At 56.3% G+C, this 16,801-nt stretch overlaps 1 protein-coding gene and 1 long non-coding RNA gene across 2 annotated transcripts; both read left to right on the forward strand.

Annotated features, from left to right (window-relative positions):
- The first annotated feature begins 781 nt into the window (after nucleotides 1-781).
- Nucleotides 782-15,167, forward strand: NDUFS2 (NADH:ubiquinone oxidoreductase core subunit S2). The gene is made up of 14 exons (XM_079332799.1): nucleotides 782-901; nucleotides 990-1,093; nucleotides 2,072-2,262; nucleotides 4,785-4,905; nucleotides 6,892-7,004; nucleotides 7,083-7,157; nucleotides 8,663-8,740; nucleotides 9,913-9,998; nucleotides 10,089-10,208; nucleotides 12,420-12,549; nucleotides 13,583-13,678; nucleotides 14,126-14,209; nucleotides 14,758-14,815; nucleotides 15,002-15,167. The coding sequence occupies exons 1-14, from the start codon at nucleotides 795-797 to the stop codon at nucleotides 15,037-15,039; spliced, it is 1,401 nt and encodes a 466-aa protein (XP_079188925.1). The 5' UTR covers nucleotides 782-794; the 3' UTR covers nucleotides 15,040-15,167.
- On the forward strand, nucleotides 12,901-13,447 carry LOC306816349. The gene is made up of 3 exons (XR_013777647.1): nucleotides 12,901-13,249; nucleotides 13,335-13,350; nucleotides 13,420-13,447. It is a non-coding gene; the product is annotated as an uncharacterized lncRNA (long non-coding RNA).
- Nucleotides 15,168-16,801: the final 1,634 nt, after the last annotated feature.

Below are 16,801 nucleotides of genomic sequence, written 5' to 3' on the forward strand. Positions count from 1 at the left end.
CTCCCGGCCACGTGTCCCTGTCCCCAGGGTGTCCCTGCGACCTCGCTGTCCCCTCCGCTCACCTGTGTCCCCTCGGCCACCTGTGTCCCCTCTGTCCTTCTGAGGTCACCCCATCCCACGTGTCCCCCCATCCCGAGGGGTCCCTGCCACCCCCATGTCCCCCCCGGCCACGCGTGTCCCTTTTCCCCCATGGGAGCCACCCCAGCCCCGTGTCCCCCTGTCCCCGTGGGGTCCCCTGAGGGAGGAGACTCCATTAAAATCTCGTTCTGGGAGCGTTTTTGGGGGACGGGGATGCTGGTGGCAGCCTGGGTGAAGGGTGCAGCGCAGTGTCACCTCCCGGGCAGCGCCACCTCGCACGGGGAGGGGACCAGGACGTATTGAGCAGGGACAGAGGAGGGGACAACGGCCTTAGTGGCGGTGGTGGCGCCCCAGTGGATTTGGGGACACGGGGACACTCTGCCCCTAACAAAGATGGCGCCTCCCAGGCCTCACCTTCCCTTATCAAATATGGCACATCCCACCTTTGCCCATATCCATCATGGCGGCGCTCACTGCTTCCCCTTCCCTTCCCGCCCACGGCGTTCCCACATCTGCCCACACCCAACACAGAGACACTCGTTGCATCTGCCTTCCCACCCACCCTGGCCTCCTTCTGCTCTTGTGGCGCTTTGCCCCACAGCACAATGGCGCCGCGCGCATGCGCACTGTGAACAGAACGACGGCGAGAATCTGCCCGTTCCCAACATGGCGGCGCGCACAACTTCCGCCCTTCCCCGCCATGGCGCCCCCCGCGCATGCGCAGCGCCAAGGGCACCATGGCGGCGCTGCGGGCGCTGTGGCGGCTCCGCGGCCGCTCGGGGCTGAGGGCGGCGGGGCCGCGGCTGGGCCCGGCCCCGGCCCGGTGAGAGCGCGGGGGGCGCGGGGACACGGCGGGGGGGGCTCTGGGGGGGCTCTGGGGATGTCCCCCCGCTCACCCGCCCGCCCCGCAGGTCGCGCCAGTGGCAGCCCGACATAGAGTGGGCGCAGCAGTTCGCCGGGGCCATCATGTACCCCAGCAAGGCCACCGACAAATGGGTGCCGCCGCCCTGGAACGGTGAGGGCAGCGCGGGGAGATTCTGGGGACGGTGGGGAGGGGGCGGGGAGGGGCCCTGAGGCCTTTGGGGGCATTATCAGGTATTTTGGGGGGGCCCTGAGGGGTCCCCAGGCCTTGCGGGGGGGGAGCTCTAGAGGTGCTCTGAGGCATTTGGGGGGCTCAGAAGGGGTCTCAGAGCACTTTGGGGTCACTCAGAGCAGTTTTGGGGTCATTCCAAGCATTTTGCGATCACTCAGAGCACTTTGGGGGTCATTTGGGGTCATTCAGAGCAGTTTTGGGGTCATTTGGGGTCACTCAGAGCATTTTTGGGCTCACTTGGGTCGGTTTAGTGCTCATTTGAGGCACTTTATGGGTCACTCAGAGCAGTTTTGATGTCATTTAGGGTCACTCAGAGCAGTTTTGGGCTCACTGGGGTCGGTTTTGAGCTCACTTGAGGCACCTTTGGGGTCATTCAGAGCAGTTTTGGTGCCATTTGGGGTCACTCAGAGCAGTTTTGGGCTCACTGGGGTCGGTTTAGTGCTCATTTGAGGCACTTTGTGGGTCATTCAGAGCAGTTTTTGTGTCATTTAGGGTCACTCAGAGCAGTTTTGGGCTCACTGGGGTCGGTTTTGTGCTCACTTGAGGCACTTTGTGGGTCACTCAGAGCAGTTTTTGTGTCATTTAGGGTCACTCAGAGCAGTTTTGAGCTCACTGGGGTCGGTTTTGTGCTCACTTGAGGCACTTTGTGGGTCACTCAGAGCAGTTTTGATGTCATTTAGGGTCACTCACAGCAGTTTTGGGCTCACTGGGGTCGGTTTAGTGCTCACTTGAGGCACTTTGTGGTCACTCCCAGCCCTTTGTGGTCACTCAGGTCACCCCCCAGGTGCCGTCCCCTCCCTGCCCCCCAACATTTGTGTTCCCCATGCCCCCTGCCCCACATGGGGGGGTCTGTCCCTCTGTCCCCCTGTTCCCTGACCCCTCCCCGTGCCTCTCCCCCAGACAAGGACCCTGTGGCCCACAAGAAGGTTTCCAGCCTGACCATCAACTTCGGGCCGCAGCACCCGGCGGCTCACGGGGTTCTGCGCCTGGTGCTGGAGCTCAGCGGGGAGACGGTGAAACGCTGCGACCCGCACGTGGGGCTGCTGCACAGGGGCACTGAGAAACTCATCGAGTACAAAACATACCTGCAGGTACCTGGGGAAATGGGGAACACAGCCCTGACACCCCCATTCCCATGGGATCCCCATCTCTGAGATCCCTGACCCATGGTACCCCCATTGCCCTGGTACCCGCACGTGGGGCTGCTGCACAGGGGCACTGAGAAACTCATCGAGTACAAAACATACCTGCAGGTACCTGGGGAAATGGGGAACACAGCCCTGACACCCCCATTCCCATGGGATCCCCATTGCCCTGGTACCCGCACGTGGGGCTGCTGCACAGGGGCACTGAGAAACTCATCGAGTACAAAACATACCTGCAGGTACCTGGGGAAATGGGGAACACAGCCCTGAGTGCCAAAATCCCCATCCCTGGGATCTCTGATCCATAGGAATCCCCATTCCCATGGGATCCCCATCTCTGAGATCCCTGACCCATGGTACCCCCATTCCCATGGGATTCCCATTGCCCTGAGATCCCATTTCCATGGGACCTGCCATGGGGCTGCTGCACTGGGGCACTGAGAAACTCAGGGAGTACAAAACATACCTGCAGGTACCTGGGGAATCCCAGGAAACTGGGAAACACAGCCCTGACACCCCCATTCCCATGGGATCCCCATCCCTGAAATCCCTGATCCGTGGGATTCCCATTGCCCTGACACCCCCATTCCCATGGGATCCCCATCCCAGAGATCCCTGATCCATGGGATTCCCATTGCCCTGACACCCCCATTCCCATGGGATCCCCATCCCTGGGGTCCCTGACCCATGGGATCCCCATTCCCATGGGATCCCCATCCCTGGGGTCCCTGACCCATGGTACCCCCATTCCCATGGGATCCCCACCCCTGAAATCCCTGATCCATGGGATTCCCATTGCCCTGACACCCCCATTTTCCTGAGATCCCTAACCCATGGGATCCCTATTTCATTTCCCTGGTACCCCCACCCATGTGGGGCTGCTGCACTGAGGCACCGAGAAACTCAGGGAGTACAAAACATACCTGCAGGTACCTGGGGAATCCCAGGAAACTGGGAAACACAGCCCTGACACCCCCAAATCCCCATCCTTAGGATCTCTGATCCGTGGGATCCCCATTTCCATGAGTTCCCATTTCCCTGGTACCCCCACATGGGGCACTGAGAAACTCCTGGATGCAAACTGTGTCAGTGATGGGCAGCACTGCCAGTGTTACTGCCAGCAGCATTCCCAGTATTCCCAGGGTTATTCCCAGGGTCATTCCCAGTATTCCCAGTACTCCCAGCATCACTCCCAGTGCTGTCCCCACAGACCCTGCCCTACTTTGTCCACCTGGACTGTGTCTCCATGATGTGCAATGAGCAGCGTCCCCAGCGTTAATCCCATTGTTATTCCCATTATTCCCAGGGTTATTCCCAGTGTTATTCCCAGAGTTATTCCCAGTATTCCCAGTACTCCCAGCATCACTCCCAGTGCTGTCCCCACAGGCCCTGCCCTACTTTGCCCACCTGGACTGTGTCTCCATGATGTGCAATGAGCAGCGTTCCCAGCGTTAATCCCATTGTTATTCCCATTATTCCCAGGGTTATTCCCAGGGTTATTCCCAGTGTTATTCCCAGTATTCCCAGTATCATTCCCAGTATTCCCAGCATCACTCCCAGTGCTGTCCCCACAGGCCCTGCCCTACTTTGATCACCTGGACTGTGTCTCCATGATGTGCAATCAGCAGCACTCCCAGCGTTAATCCCATTGTTATTCCCATTATTCCCAGTGTTATCCCCAGGGTCATTCCCAGTATTCCCAGTATTCCCAGTATCCCATTCCCAGTATTCCCAGTATTCCCAGCATCATTCCCAGTGCTGTCCCCACAGGCCCTGCCCTACTTTGCCCACCTGGACTGTGTCTCCATGATGTGCAATCAGCAGCGTCCCCAGCGTTAATCCCGGTGTTAATTCCATTATTCCCAGTGTTATCCCCAGGGTCATTCCCAGTATTCCCAGTATCATTCCCAGTACTCCCAGCATCATTCCCAGTGCTGTCCCCACAGGCCCTGCCCTACTTTGATCACCTGGACTGTGTCTCCATGATGTGCAATCAGCAGCGTCCCCAGCGTTAATCCCGGTGTTAATTCCAATATTCCCAGGGTTATTCCCAGTATCATTCCCAGTATTCCCAGTATCATTCCCAGTATTCCCAGTACTCCCAGCATCACTCCCAGTGCTGTCCCCACAGGCCCTGCCCTACTTGGATCACCTGGACTGTGTCTCCATGATGTGCAATCAGCAGCATCCCCAGCGTTAATCCCGGTGTTAATTCCATTATTCCCAGTGTTATCCCCAGGGTCATTCCCAGTATTCCCAGTATTCCCAGTATTCCCAGCATCATTCCCAGTGCTGTCCCCACAGGCCCTGCCCTACTTTGATCACCTGGACTGTGTCTCCATGATGTGCAATGAGCAGCATCCCCAGCGTTAATCCCAGTGTTAATTCCATTATTCCCAGTGTTATCCCCAGGGTCATTCCCAGTATTCCCAGTACTCCCAGCATCATTCCCAGTGCTGTCCCCACAGGCCCTGCCCTATTTTGACCGCCTGGACTATGTCTCCATGATGTGCAATGAGCAGGCCTATGCCCTGGCCGTGGAGAAGCTGCTCAACATCCGCCCCCCGCCCCGCGCCCAGTGGATCCGAGGTCAGCCTCCCCCACCCCCTTGGGCTCCTTTATTTCCCATCACAATCAGGGTTAAAAACTCCAGAATTGTTTGGGTTGAAATGTTTATTCCTTATTGTTGGTGTTGCATTCTCACAGAGTGTGAGTTTTGCAGTGTTTTTGCTTAACCAGCTAAAAATGTAAATTTATTTCTGTCTCTACGAGGCTTTTTTTAGGGTAAATTTATCCAGTTAAATACCTAATTAGAATAAATTATTAGATGAGTAATCAAAGTAAACTAAGGTAAATGAATAAATTAGTTAAAGTAAATGAAAGTAAATTATTCTTTGTTCTAAAATCAACCACCTGTGACCAGCGATATGGATTTTTTTCAATTATGAAATTTTCAGTTTTCACTTAGTAAAAATATCACCCACATTCATCAAGAAGAAACACAAAACCTCTGCCCTAAAACTTCTTTATTGCTTTCTTTATGTATTGCTGTGCTTTAAAACCTGAATTATTTTTACTTTTAACTTAATCAAACACCTGTAATTCACAATGTGGAATTTTCTGTTCAATTACAAAAAGACCAGCTAAGTCCATGAAAAAAAAAGGTGAAAAAAGACAAAATTTCTACCCTAAAACATTTATTTTGCCTTCAATATATTACTATTTTTTAAAACTTTAAATTATAGGTTTTCTATTCTGTGGTGTTATACATTTCTATGCAAACTACACACCAGCAATTTTAGTTTTATCTTTCAATTTTATCACTAAATTTGGTCATTCAAGGTCAAATGCTTTTCTTGTGGGTTAACACCCATCAGCACAGAAAATCCCAAATCTTGTTTTCTGGGGTTCCATCACCACAGGATTTATGGGATCATCCTTTCCCCCCAATTTCCTTCCAATACTCCCAGTTTTGGGGTTTATCACCCCAGGATTTGTGGGGTCACCCCAGTTTTTCCCCCCAGTTCTCTTTACCAAGATCAGGTATTTTGAGCTAACACCCATCAACACAGAAAATCCCAAATCTTGATTTCTGGGGTTCCATCACCACAGGATTTATGGGATCATCCTTTCCCCCCAATTTCCTTCCCAAACTCCAGTTTCTGGGGTTTATCACCCCAGGATTTGTGGGATCATCCTTTCCCCCCAATTTCCTCCCAAACTCCTGTTTTTTGGGGTTTTATCCCCCCAGGATTTGTGGGATCACCCCTTCCCCCCCACTTTCCTTCCAATACTCCCAGTTTCTGGGGTTTATCACCCCAGAATTTGTGGGATCACCCTTTCTGCCCAAACTCCTGTTTTTTTGGGGTTTTATCACTTCAGGATTTATGGGATCATCCTTTCCCCCCACTTTCCTTCCAATACTCCCAGTTTTGGGGTTTATCACCCCAGGATTTGTGGGGTCACCCCAGTTTTTCCCCCCAGTTCTCTTTACCAAGATCAGGTATTTTGAGCTAACACCCATCAACACAGAAAATCCCAAATCTTGATTTCTGGGGTTCCATCACCCCAGGATTTGTGGGATCACCCCTTCCCCCCCACTTTCCTTCCAATACTCCCAGTTTTGGGGTTTATCACCCCAGGATTTTGTAGGATCACCCTTTCCCCCCAATTTCCTTCCAATACTCCCAGTTTTTGGGGTTTATCACCACAGAATTTATGGGATCACCCTTTCCCCCCAATTTCCTTCCCAAACTCCAGTTTCTGGAGTTTATCACCCCAGGATTTATGGGATCATCCTTTCCCCCCAATTTCCTTCCAATACTCCCAGTTTTGGGGTTTATCACCCCAGGATTTGTGGGGTCACCCCAGTTTTTCCCCCCAGTTCTCTTTACCAAGATCAGGTATTTTGAGCTAACACCCATCAGCACAGAAAATCCCAAATCTTGATTTCTGGGGTTCCATCACCACAGGATTTATGGGATCATCCTTTCCCCCCACTTTCCTTCCAGTACTCCCAGTTTCTGGGGTTTATCACCCCAGGATTTGTGGGGTCACCCCAGTTTTTCCCCCCAGTTCTCTTCGCCGAGATCACGCGGCTGCTCAACCACATCATGGCCGTGACCACGCACGCGCTGGACATCGGGGCCATGACCCCCTTCTTCTGGATGTTTGAGGAGAGGGAGAAGGTGGGTTTGGGGTTTGGGGGGTGTTTTTTGGGGGTTTTTGGGGTGCTGAGAGCAGCGGGTGCCTCTGTTCCCCCCCAGATGTTCGAGTTCTACGAGCGCGTGTCGGGGGCGCGGATGCACGCGGCGTATGTGCGGCCCGGGGGGGTGCACCAGGTGAGGCTGGGCTCTGCTGGGGGACCCCCAGTTCTGGGGATTCTGTTTATGGGATCCCCATTCCTATGGGAACCCCATTCCCTGAAATCCCCATTCCCTGAAATCCCCATCCCCTGAAATCCCCATCCCCTGGGATCCCCATTCCCTGGGATCCCCATTCCCTGAAATTCCCATTCCCTGGGATCCCCATTCCCTGAAATCCCCATTCCCTGGGATCCCCATCCCCTGAAATTCCCATTCCCTGAAATCCCCATTCCCTGGGATCCCCATTCCCTGAAATTCCCATTCCCAGGGATCCCCATTCTCTGAAATCCCCATTCCCTGGGATCCCCATTCCCTGAAATTCCCATTCCCTGAAATCCCCATTCCCTGGGATCCCCATTCCCTGGGATTCCCATTCCCTGAAATCCCCATTCCCTGAAATCCCCATTCCCTGAAATTCCCATTCCCTGGGATCCCCATTCCCTGGGATCCCCATTTCCTGGGATCCCCATTTCCTGGGATCCCCTTTCCCTGGGATCCCCATTCCCTGAAATCCCCATCCCCTGAAATCCCCATTCCCTGGGATCCCCATTCCCTGAAATTCCCATTCCCTGAAATCCCCATTCCCTGAAATCCCCATCCCCTGAAATCCCCATCCCCTGAAATCCCCATTCCCTGAAATCCCCATTCCCTGGGATCCCCATTCCCTGGGATCCCCATTCCCTGAAATTCCCCATTCCCTGGGATCCCCATTCCCTGAAATTCCCCATTCCCTGGGATCCCCATTCCCTGAAATCCCCATCCCCTGAAATCCCCATTCCCTGAAATCCCCATTCCCTGGGATCCCCATTCTCTGAAATCCCCATTCCCTGAAATCCCCATCCCCTGAAATTCCCATTCCCTGGGATCCCCATTCCCTGGGATCCCCTTTCCCTGGGATCCCCATCCCCTGAAATCCCCATTCCCTGGGATCCCCATTTCCTGTGATTCCCATTCCCTGGGATTTCCCTTTCTGGGGGATCCTCATTTCGGGGGATGCTGTTTATGGGATCCCCATTCCTATGGGAACCCCATTCCCTGAAATCCCCATTCCCCAAAATTCCCATTCCCATGGGCACCCCATTCCCTGAAATTCCCGTTCCTTGGCACCCCATTTCCTGGGAACCCCATTCCTACAGGAACTCCATTTCTTGGGAACCCCATTCCCTGAAATTCCTGTTTCCTGGGAACCCCATTCCCTGAGATCTCCATTCCTGGGAACCCCATTTCTGGAATTCCCAGGATCCCCATTCCCATGGGAACCCCATCTGTAGGATCCCCATTCCCTGAGATCTCCATTCCTGGGAACCCCATTCCTGAGGACCCCGTTTCTGGAATTCCCATTCTCTGGGATCCCCATTTGTAGGATCTCCATTCCCATGGGAACCCCATTCCTGAAATTCCCATTCCCTGGGATCCCCCTTTCCCTGGGACACCTTTCCATGTCCCACCTGTCCAAATCTCACCTGTCCCACCTGTGCCAGGACCTGCCCCTGGGGCTCATGGACGACATCTACGAGTTTGTGAAGAACTTTTCCATCCGGATCGACGAGGTGGAGGAGGTGAGAGGGGGTGGGGATCTGGGAATTGGGGAATTTGGGGGAGGGAGGGGCAGGGCCAGGCTGCTGCCACCTGTCACCTGTCACCTGGGAGGGGCTGGGTCATTCCTCACAGTGTGGGGGGTGAGGTGACACAGAGCAGGGTGGAGGGGGATGGGGACAGGTGAGGGGTGTGACGGACAGGTGAAGGGGACAGGGACAGGTGAGATGGACAGGGACAGGTGAGGAGTGCCAGGGACAGGTGAGGAGTGCCAGGGACAGGTGAGGGGTGTGAGGGACAGGTGAAGGGGACAGGGACAGGTGAGGAGTGCCAGGGACAGGTGAGAGATGCCAGGGACAGGTGAAGGGTGTGAGGGACAGGTGAGGAGTGCCAGGGACAGGTGAGAGATGCCAGGGACAGGTGAAGGGTGTGAGGGACAGGTGAGAGGTACCAGGGACAGGTGAAAGCTGCACAGCTGATGGTGCCAGGGACAGGTGAGGAGTGCCAGGGACAGGTGAGGAGTGCCAGGGACAGGTGAGGGGTGTGAGGGACAGGTGAAGAGTGCCAGGGACAGGTGAGAGATGCCAGGGACAGGTGAGGGGTGTGAGGGACAGGTGAAGGGGACAGGGACAGGTGAGATGGACAGGGACAGGTGAGAGGTGCCAGGGACAGGTGAAGGGTGTGAGGGACAGGTGAGGAGTGCCAGGGACAGGTGAGAGATGCCAGGGACAGGTGAAGGGTGTGAGGGACAGGTGAGGAGTGCCAGGGACAGGTGAGGAGTGCCAGGGACAGGTGAGAGATGCACAGCTGATGGTGCCAGGGACAGGTGAGGGTGCAAGAGACACATGGGGGTGACAATGAACAGGTGCCAGGAACAGGTGAGGGGTGCAAGGTACAGGTGAGGAACAGGTGAGGGGTGCCAGGGTCAGCTGAGGGGTGCCAGGGACAGGTGAGGGGTGCCAGGGACAGGTGAGGGGTGCAAGGTACAGGTGAGGAACAGGTGAGGGGTGCCAGGGACAGGTGAGGGTGCAAGAGACACACGGGGGTGACAGTGAACAGGTGCCAGGGACAGGTGAGCGTTTCCAGCGCCAGCTGCTGGTGCCAGCAGCAGGTGAGCAGGGCAGGCCAGGTGTACCAGCTGTCCCAGGTGTGCCAGACACCTGTGCCAGGTGTACCAGGTGTCCCCCCCACCCAGATGCTGACCAACAACCGCATCTGGAAGAACCGCACCGTGGACATCGGCGTCATCACGGCCGAGGAGGCGCTCAACTACGGCTTCAGGTGAGCTGGGCGTGGTCCCTCACCTGGCCCCCCCAGGTGTGCCCAGCAGGGCGGGGCCGGGCTCAGGTGTGCACTTTGGGCTGCTCCCAGCGGGGTGATGCTGCGTGGCTCCGGGATCCAGTGGGACCTGCGCAAGACTCAGCCCTACGACGTCTACGACCAGCTGGAGTTCGACGTCCCCATCGGCTCCCGCGGCGACTGCTACGACAGGTGAGGCTCACCTGGGCTCACCTGGGCTCACCTGGCCTCTGGGGGGGGCTGGGGGGCTGCTCCTGTCTCCCAAGGGGGTGCCAGTGTGGGTAACTCTCAGTTTTTGGGGTGCTGGTGCGTGGGATTGTTGTGGTGGGAATGGCTGAGCCTGCAGGGTCCTGCACACCTGGGGTGGCTCTACCTGGGACCCCAGAAACACCACACCTGGGACCCCACACCTGGGATACCACACCTGGGAACCCACACCTGGGACCCCCAGGAACCCCCACACCTGGAACCCCACACCTGGGACACCACACCTGGGACCCCACACCTGGGATACCACACCTGGGACCCCCAGGAACCCCCACACCTGGAACCCCACACCTGGGACCCCACACCTGGGAACCCACACCTGGAACCCATCCTTGGTTCACCTGTTCCCTTGGGATCCCTATTCCCTAGGATGCCCAATCCCGAATTTGGGGTGCAGGTACCTGTGCCAGTCTGTATTTTGGGGTGCAGGTACCTGTGCCAGTCTGTATTTTGGGGTGCTGATTTTGGGGTGATTTTGGGGTGCAGGTACCTGTGCCAGTCTGTATTTTGGGGTGCTGATTTTGGGGTGCTGATTTTGGGGTGCAGGTACCTGTGCCAGTCTGTATTTTGGGGTGCTGATTTTGGGGTGATTTTGGGGTGCAGGTACCTGTGCCAGTCTGTATTTTGGGGTGCTGATTTTGGGGTGCAGGTACCTGTGCCAGTCTGTATTTTGGGGTGATTTTTGGGGTGCAGGTACCTGTGCCAGTCTGTATTTTGGGGTGCTGATTTTGGGGTGATTTTGGGGTGCAGGTACCTGTGCCAGTCTGTATTTCGGGGTGATTTTGGGGTGCAGGTACCTGTGCCAGTCTGTATTTTGGGGTGCTGATTTTGGGGTGATTTTTGGGGTGCAGGTACCTGTGCCAGTCTGTATTTTGGGGTGCTGATTTTGGGGTGATTTTGGGGTGATTTTTGGGGTGCAGGTACCTGTGCCAGTCTGTATTTTGGGGTGATTTTTGGGGTGCAGGTACCTGTGTCAGTCTGTATTTTGGGGTGCTGATTTTGGGGTGATTTTTGGGGTGCAGGTACCTGTGCCAGTCTGTATTTTGGGGTGCTGATTTTGGGGTGCTGATTTTGGGGTGCAGGTACCTGTGCCAGTCTGTATTTCGGGGTGCTGATTTTGGGGTGATTTTTGGGGTGCAGGTACCTGTGCCAGTCTGTATTTTGGGGTGCTGATTTTGGGGTGATTTTGGGTGATTTTTGAGGTGCAGGTACCTGTGCCAGTCTGTATTTTGGGGTGCTGATTTTGGGGTGATTTTTGGGGTGCAGGTACCTGTGCCAGTCTGTATTTTGGGGTGCAGGTACCTGTGCCAGTCTGTATTTCGGGGTGATTTTGGGGTGCAGGTACCTGTGCCAGTCTGTATTTTGGGGTGCTGATTTTGGGGTGATTTTGGGGTGCAGGTACCTGTGCCAGTCTGTATTTTGGGGTGCAGGTACCTGTGCCAGTTTATATTTTGGGGTGCTGATTTTGGGGTGATTTTTGGGGTGCAGGTACCTGTGCCAGTCTGTATTTTGGGGTGCTGATTTTGGGGTGATTTTGGGTGATTTTTGGGGTGCAGGTACCTGTGCCAGTCTGTATTTTGGGGTGCTGATTTTGGGGTGATTTTGGGGTGCAGGTACCTGTGCCAGTCTGGATTTTGGGGTGCTGATTTTGGGGTGATTTTGGGGTGCAGGTACCTGTGCCAGTCTGTATTTTGGGGTGCTGATTTTGGGGTGATTTTGGGGTGCAGGTACCTGTGCCAGTCTGTATTTTGGGGTGCTGATTTTGGGGTGATTTTGGGTGATTTTTGGGGTGCAGGTACCTGTGCCAGTCTGTATTTTGGGGTGCAGGTACCTGTGCCAGTTTATATTTTGGGGTGCTGATTTTGGGGTGATTTTTGGGGTGCAGGTACCTGTGCCAGTCTGTATTTTGGGGTGATTTTTGGGGTGCAGGTACCTGTGCCAGTCTGTATTTTGGGGTGCTGATTTTGGGGTGCAGGTACCTGTGCCAGTCTGTATTTTGGGGTGCTGATTTTGGGGTGCAGGTACCTGTGCCAGTCTGTATTTTGGGATGCTGATTTTGGGGTGATTTTTGGGGTGCAGGTACCTGTGCCAGTCTGTATTTTGGGGTGCTGATTTTGGGGTGATTTTGGGGTGCAGGTACCTGTGCCGTGTGGAGGAGATGCGCCAGTCCCTGCGGATCATCCTGCAGTGCCTCAATAAGATGCCACCTGGGGAGATCAAGGTGGACGACGCCAAAGTGTCACCCCCAAAACGCGCCGAGATGAAGGTGACCTGGGACAGGTGTCCCCTGGGGAGGTGGCACCTGGGGGGGTGACACTCAGCACAGGTGACACCCAGTACAGGTGACATTCAGCACAGGTAACACCCAGTGTATGTAACACTCAGTACAGGTGACATTCAGCACAGGTAACACTCAGGACAGGTGACACCCAGGACAGGTGATACTCAGTGCAGGTGACACCCAGCACAGGTGACATTCAGCACAGGTAACACCCAGTGTATGTAACACTCAGCACAGGTGACACCCAGGACAGGTGATACCCAGCACAGGTGACATTCAACACAGGTAACACCCAGTGTATGTAACACTCAGGACAGGTGACACCCAGTACATGTAACACTCAGCACAGGTGACATTCAGCACAGGTAACACTCAGGACAGGTGACACCCAGGACAGGTGACACCCAGTACATGTAACACTCAGCACAGGTGACACCTAGTACATGTAACACCCAGTTCAGGTGACACCCAGGACAGGTGACACCCAGGACAGGTGACACCCAGGACAGGTGATACCCAGCACAGGTGACACCCAGGACAGGTGATACCCAGTGCAGGTGACACTCAGGACAGGTGACACCCAGGACAGGTGACACCCAGGACATGTGATACCCAGTGCAGGTGACACTCAGGACAGGTGACACCCAGGACAGGTGACACTCAGCACAGGTAACACTCAGGGCAGGTGACATTCAGCACAGGTAACACCCAGGACAGGTGACATGCAGGACAGGTGGCACACAGCACAAGTAACAGTCCCAGCTCTGCAGGTGACACCCAGCACAGGTGCCAGCTGTGCAGGTGACAGGCTAGGTGCCAGTGCCAGCTGTGCAGGTGAGGTGACACTGAGGCCAGGTGCCAGTGCCAGCTGTGCAGGTGACACTGAGGCCAGGTGCCAGTGCCAGCTGTGCAGGTGACACTGAGGCCAGGTGACAGGCCAGGTGCCAGTGCCAGCTGTGCAGGTGACACTGAGGCCAGGTGCCAGTGCCAGCTGTGCAGGTGTCCCCTGTCCCCACAGACCTCCATGGAGTCCCTGATCCATCACTTCAAGCTCTACACCGAGGGCTACCAGGTGCCACCCGGGGCCACCTACACGGCCATCGAGGCCCCCAAGGTGACACTTCTGCCATGATTGTCCCTGTCCCCATGTCCCTGTCCCCATGTCCCTGTCCCCATGTCCCTGTCCCCCTGTCCCTGTCCCCAATGCTGTCCCATGTCCCCCAGGGTGAGTTTGGGGTGTACCTGGTGTCCGATGGCAGCAGCCCTGTCCCTGTCCCTGTCCCCATGTCCCTGTCCCCCTGTCCCTGTCCCTGTGTCCCTGTCCCCATGTCCCTGTCCCCATGTCCCTGTCCCCCTGTCCCTGTCCCTGTCCCCAATGCTGTCCCATGTCCCCCAGGGTGAGTTTGGGGTGTACCTGGTGTCCGATGGCAGCAGCCCTGTCCCTGTCCCTGTCCCCCTGTCCCTGTCCCCATGTCCCTGTCCCTGTGTCCCTGTCCCATGTCCCTGTCCCCATGTCCCTGTCCCCCTGTCCCTGTCCCCAATGCTGTCCCATGTCCCCCAGGGTGAGTTTGGGGTGTACCTGGTGTCCGATGGCAGCAGCCGCCCCTATCGCTGCAAGATCAAAGCGCCCGGATTCGCCCACCTGGTACTGGGACACGGGGATACTGGGGATACTGGGGACATGGGGACACTGGGGACACTGGGGACACGGGGATACTGGGGACACTGGGGATACTGGGGACACTGGGGGATACTGGGGATACTGGGGACACTGGGGACACTGGGGATACTGGGGATACTGGGGATACTGGGGACATGGGGACACTGGGGATACTGGGGACACTGGGGACATGGGGATACTGGGGACACTGGGGATACTGGGGACACTGGGGATACTGGGGGATACTGGGGATACTGGGGATACTGGGGACACTGGGGACATGGGGATACTGGGGATACTGGGGACACTGGGGGATGCTGGGGATGCTGGGGATACTGGGGATACTGGGGACACTGGGGACACTGGGGATACTGGGGATACTGGGGACACTGAGGTTTAATTGGGTGTTAATTGGGGGTCCCTGTGGGTTAATTTAGGTCTGTGGATTACTGCCTGTGAGTTACTTGTGTGTTAATTAGCTGTTAATTTGATGCTAATTGTTGTTAATGAGCTGTTAATTGCTGTCCCTGCAGGCAGGGCTGGACAGGATGTCCCAGGGGCACATGCTGGCTGATGTGGTGGCCATCATTGGTATGGGGTCATTTGGGGGTGCCCTCCCCCATTTCGGGGTGCCCTGACCCCATTTTGGGGTGCCCTCCCCCATTTCGGGGTGCCCTGACCCCAGTTTGGGGGTCTCTCCCCATTTTGGGGTGCCTTGACCCCAATTTGGGGGTCTCTCCCCATTTTGGGGTGCCCTGACCCCACATTTCCCCACAGGCACCCAGGACATCGTTTTTGGAGAGGTGGATCGCTGAGGGGGGGTCCCGGCCCCCCTCCGTGTGCTGCTCTGCTTTGGGGGTCCCCCCGCCCCCCATCTCCAGTTTGGGGGTCCCCCATCTCCAGTTTGGGGGTCCCCCTGCTCCCATTTCCGGTCAAATAAAGCTAAAATGGGTCCTGAGCCTCCCTCTGTGCCCCTTTCTTTCACTTTTGGGGGGCTCTTCCCCGTTTGGGGGGGCTCCTCTCCCAGTTTGGGATCTCTTCCCCAGTTTGGGGGGGGGCTCCTCTCCCAGTTTGGGATCTCTTCCCCAGTTTGGGGGGGCTCCTCTCCCAGTTTGGGATCTCTTCCCCAGTTTGGGGGGGCTCCTCTCCCAGTTTGGGATCTCTTTGCCCAGTTTGGGGGGGCTCCTCTCCCAGTTTGGGATCTCTTTGCCCACTTTGGGGGGGCTCCTCTCCCAGTTTGGGCTCCTATTCCCAGTTTGGGGTGGGCTCCTTCCTCTTTTTGGGGCACTTAATTCTTAATTTGGGGGCTCCTCTCCCAGTTTGGGGGGGCTTCTCTCCCAGTTTGTGGGGTCTCCTTCCCCATTTCGGGGGAAGAAAGGAGCCCCCAAAAACAAGAGGGGGATCCCAAAAAAGTAACAGAGCCCCCCAAAAAAATGGGGGAAGGGGCTTCCCCATCCCCCCCACACCTTCCCCTCCCTTTGGGGATTTTGGGGACCCCGAATTTCGGAGGGAGGTGGCTCTGGTGACACTTGGGGACAGGGAGGTGGCTCTGGTGACACTTGGGGACAGCGGAAGGAGCTGTGGTGGCCCTAGGGGAAGTGGGGGGAGGGGCGGCGCTGCGGTCACTCGGCGCGTGACCGAGGGGACCCCTTGGGGACAATGGGGACAATGGGGACAGCGGGGACGCGCTGGCTGCTGGGGCTGCTGCTGCTGGGGACACCCGGGCTGGCCGCAGGTGGGGGGGATTTGGGGGGTTTTGGGGGGATTTAGGGGTTTGGGGTGTCCGGGAGGGGTGTGGTGTTGGGGGGGATTCAGGGGATTTTGGGGGGATTCAGAAGATTTGGGGTGTCCGGAGGGGTTGGGGTGATTTGGGGTGTCTGGGGGATTTGGGGGATTTTGGGTGATTTGGGGTGTCCGGGGGGGTTGGGGTGATTTGGGGTGTCTGGGGGATTTGGGGGGATTTGGGGGATTTTGGGAGAATTCAGAGTATTTGGGGTGTCCGGGGGGGCTTGAGGAATTTTCGGTGATTTGGGGTGTCCAGAAGGTTTGGGGGGATTTGGGGAATTTTGGGGGAATTCAGAGGATTTGGGGTGTCCGGGGGGGGGGGGGGGGTTGAGGAATTTTCGGGGATTTTGGGTGATTTGGGGTGTCCGTGGGGTTTGGGGCGATTCAGGGTGTTTAGGTTTAGGGTGTCCAGGGGGGTTGGGGGGATTTTAGGGGTTTCTGGGGGATTTGGGGGTTGGGGCGGAGGGAAATGGGGGTGCTGGGGAAGGGGCTTTGTAGGGATGGAGGTTTTAGGAACTGGGGGGGGGTCTCAGGGATTTGGGGTGGCCCCAGGACTGGGGGGATGGAGGGGATGGGGGCACGCAGGGATTTGGGGTCCCAGAGGTTTGGGATCCCGAAGATTTGGGGTCGTAGGGTTTGGGCGTTGCAGGGATTTGGGGTCCCAGGGGTTTGGGGATCACGAGGATTTGGGGTCACAGGGGTTTGGGGTCCCGAGGATTTGGGATCACAGGGGTTTGGGGTCCCGGGGATTTGGGGTCCGAGGATTTGGGATCCGAAGATTTGGGGGTCACA

This window comes from Erithacus rubecula, assembly GCF_903797595.1.
Source record: "Erithacus rubecula genome assembly, contig: scaffold_537_arrow_ctg1, whole genome shotgun sequence".
NCBI lineage: Eukaryota > Metazoa > Chordata > Aves > Passeriformes > Muscicapidae > Erithacus > Erithacus rubecula.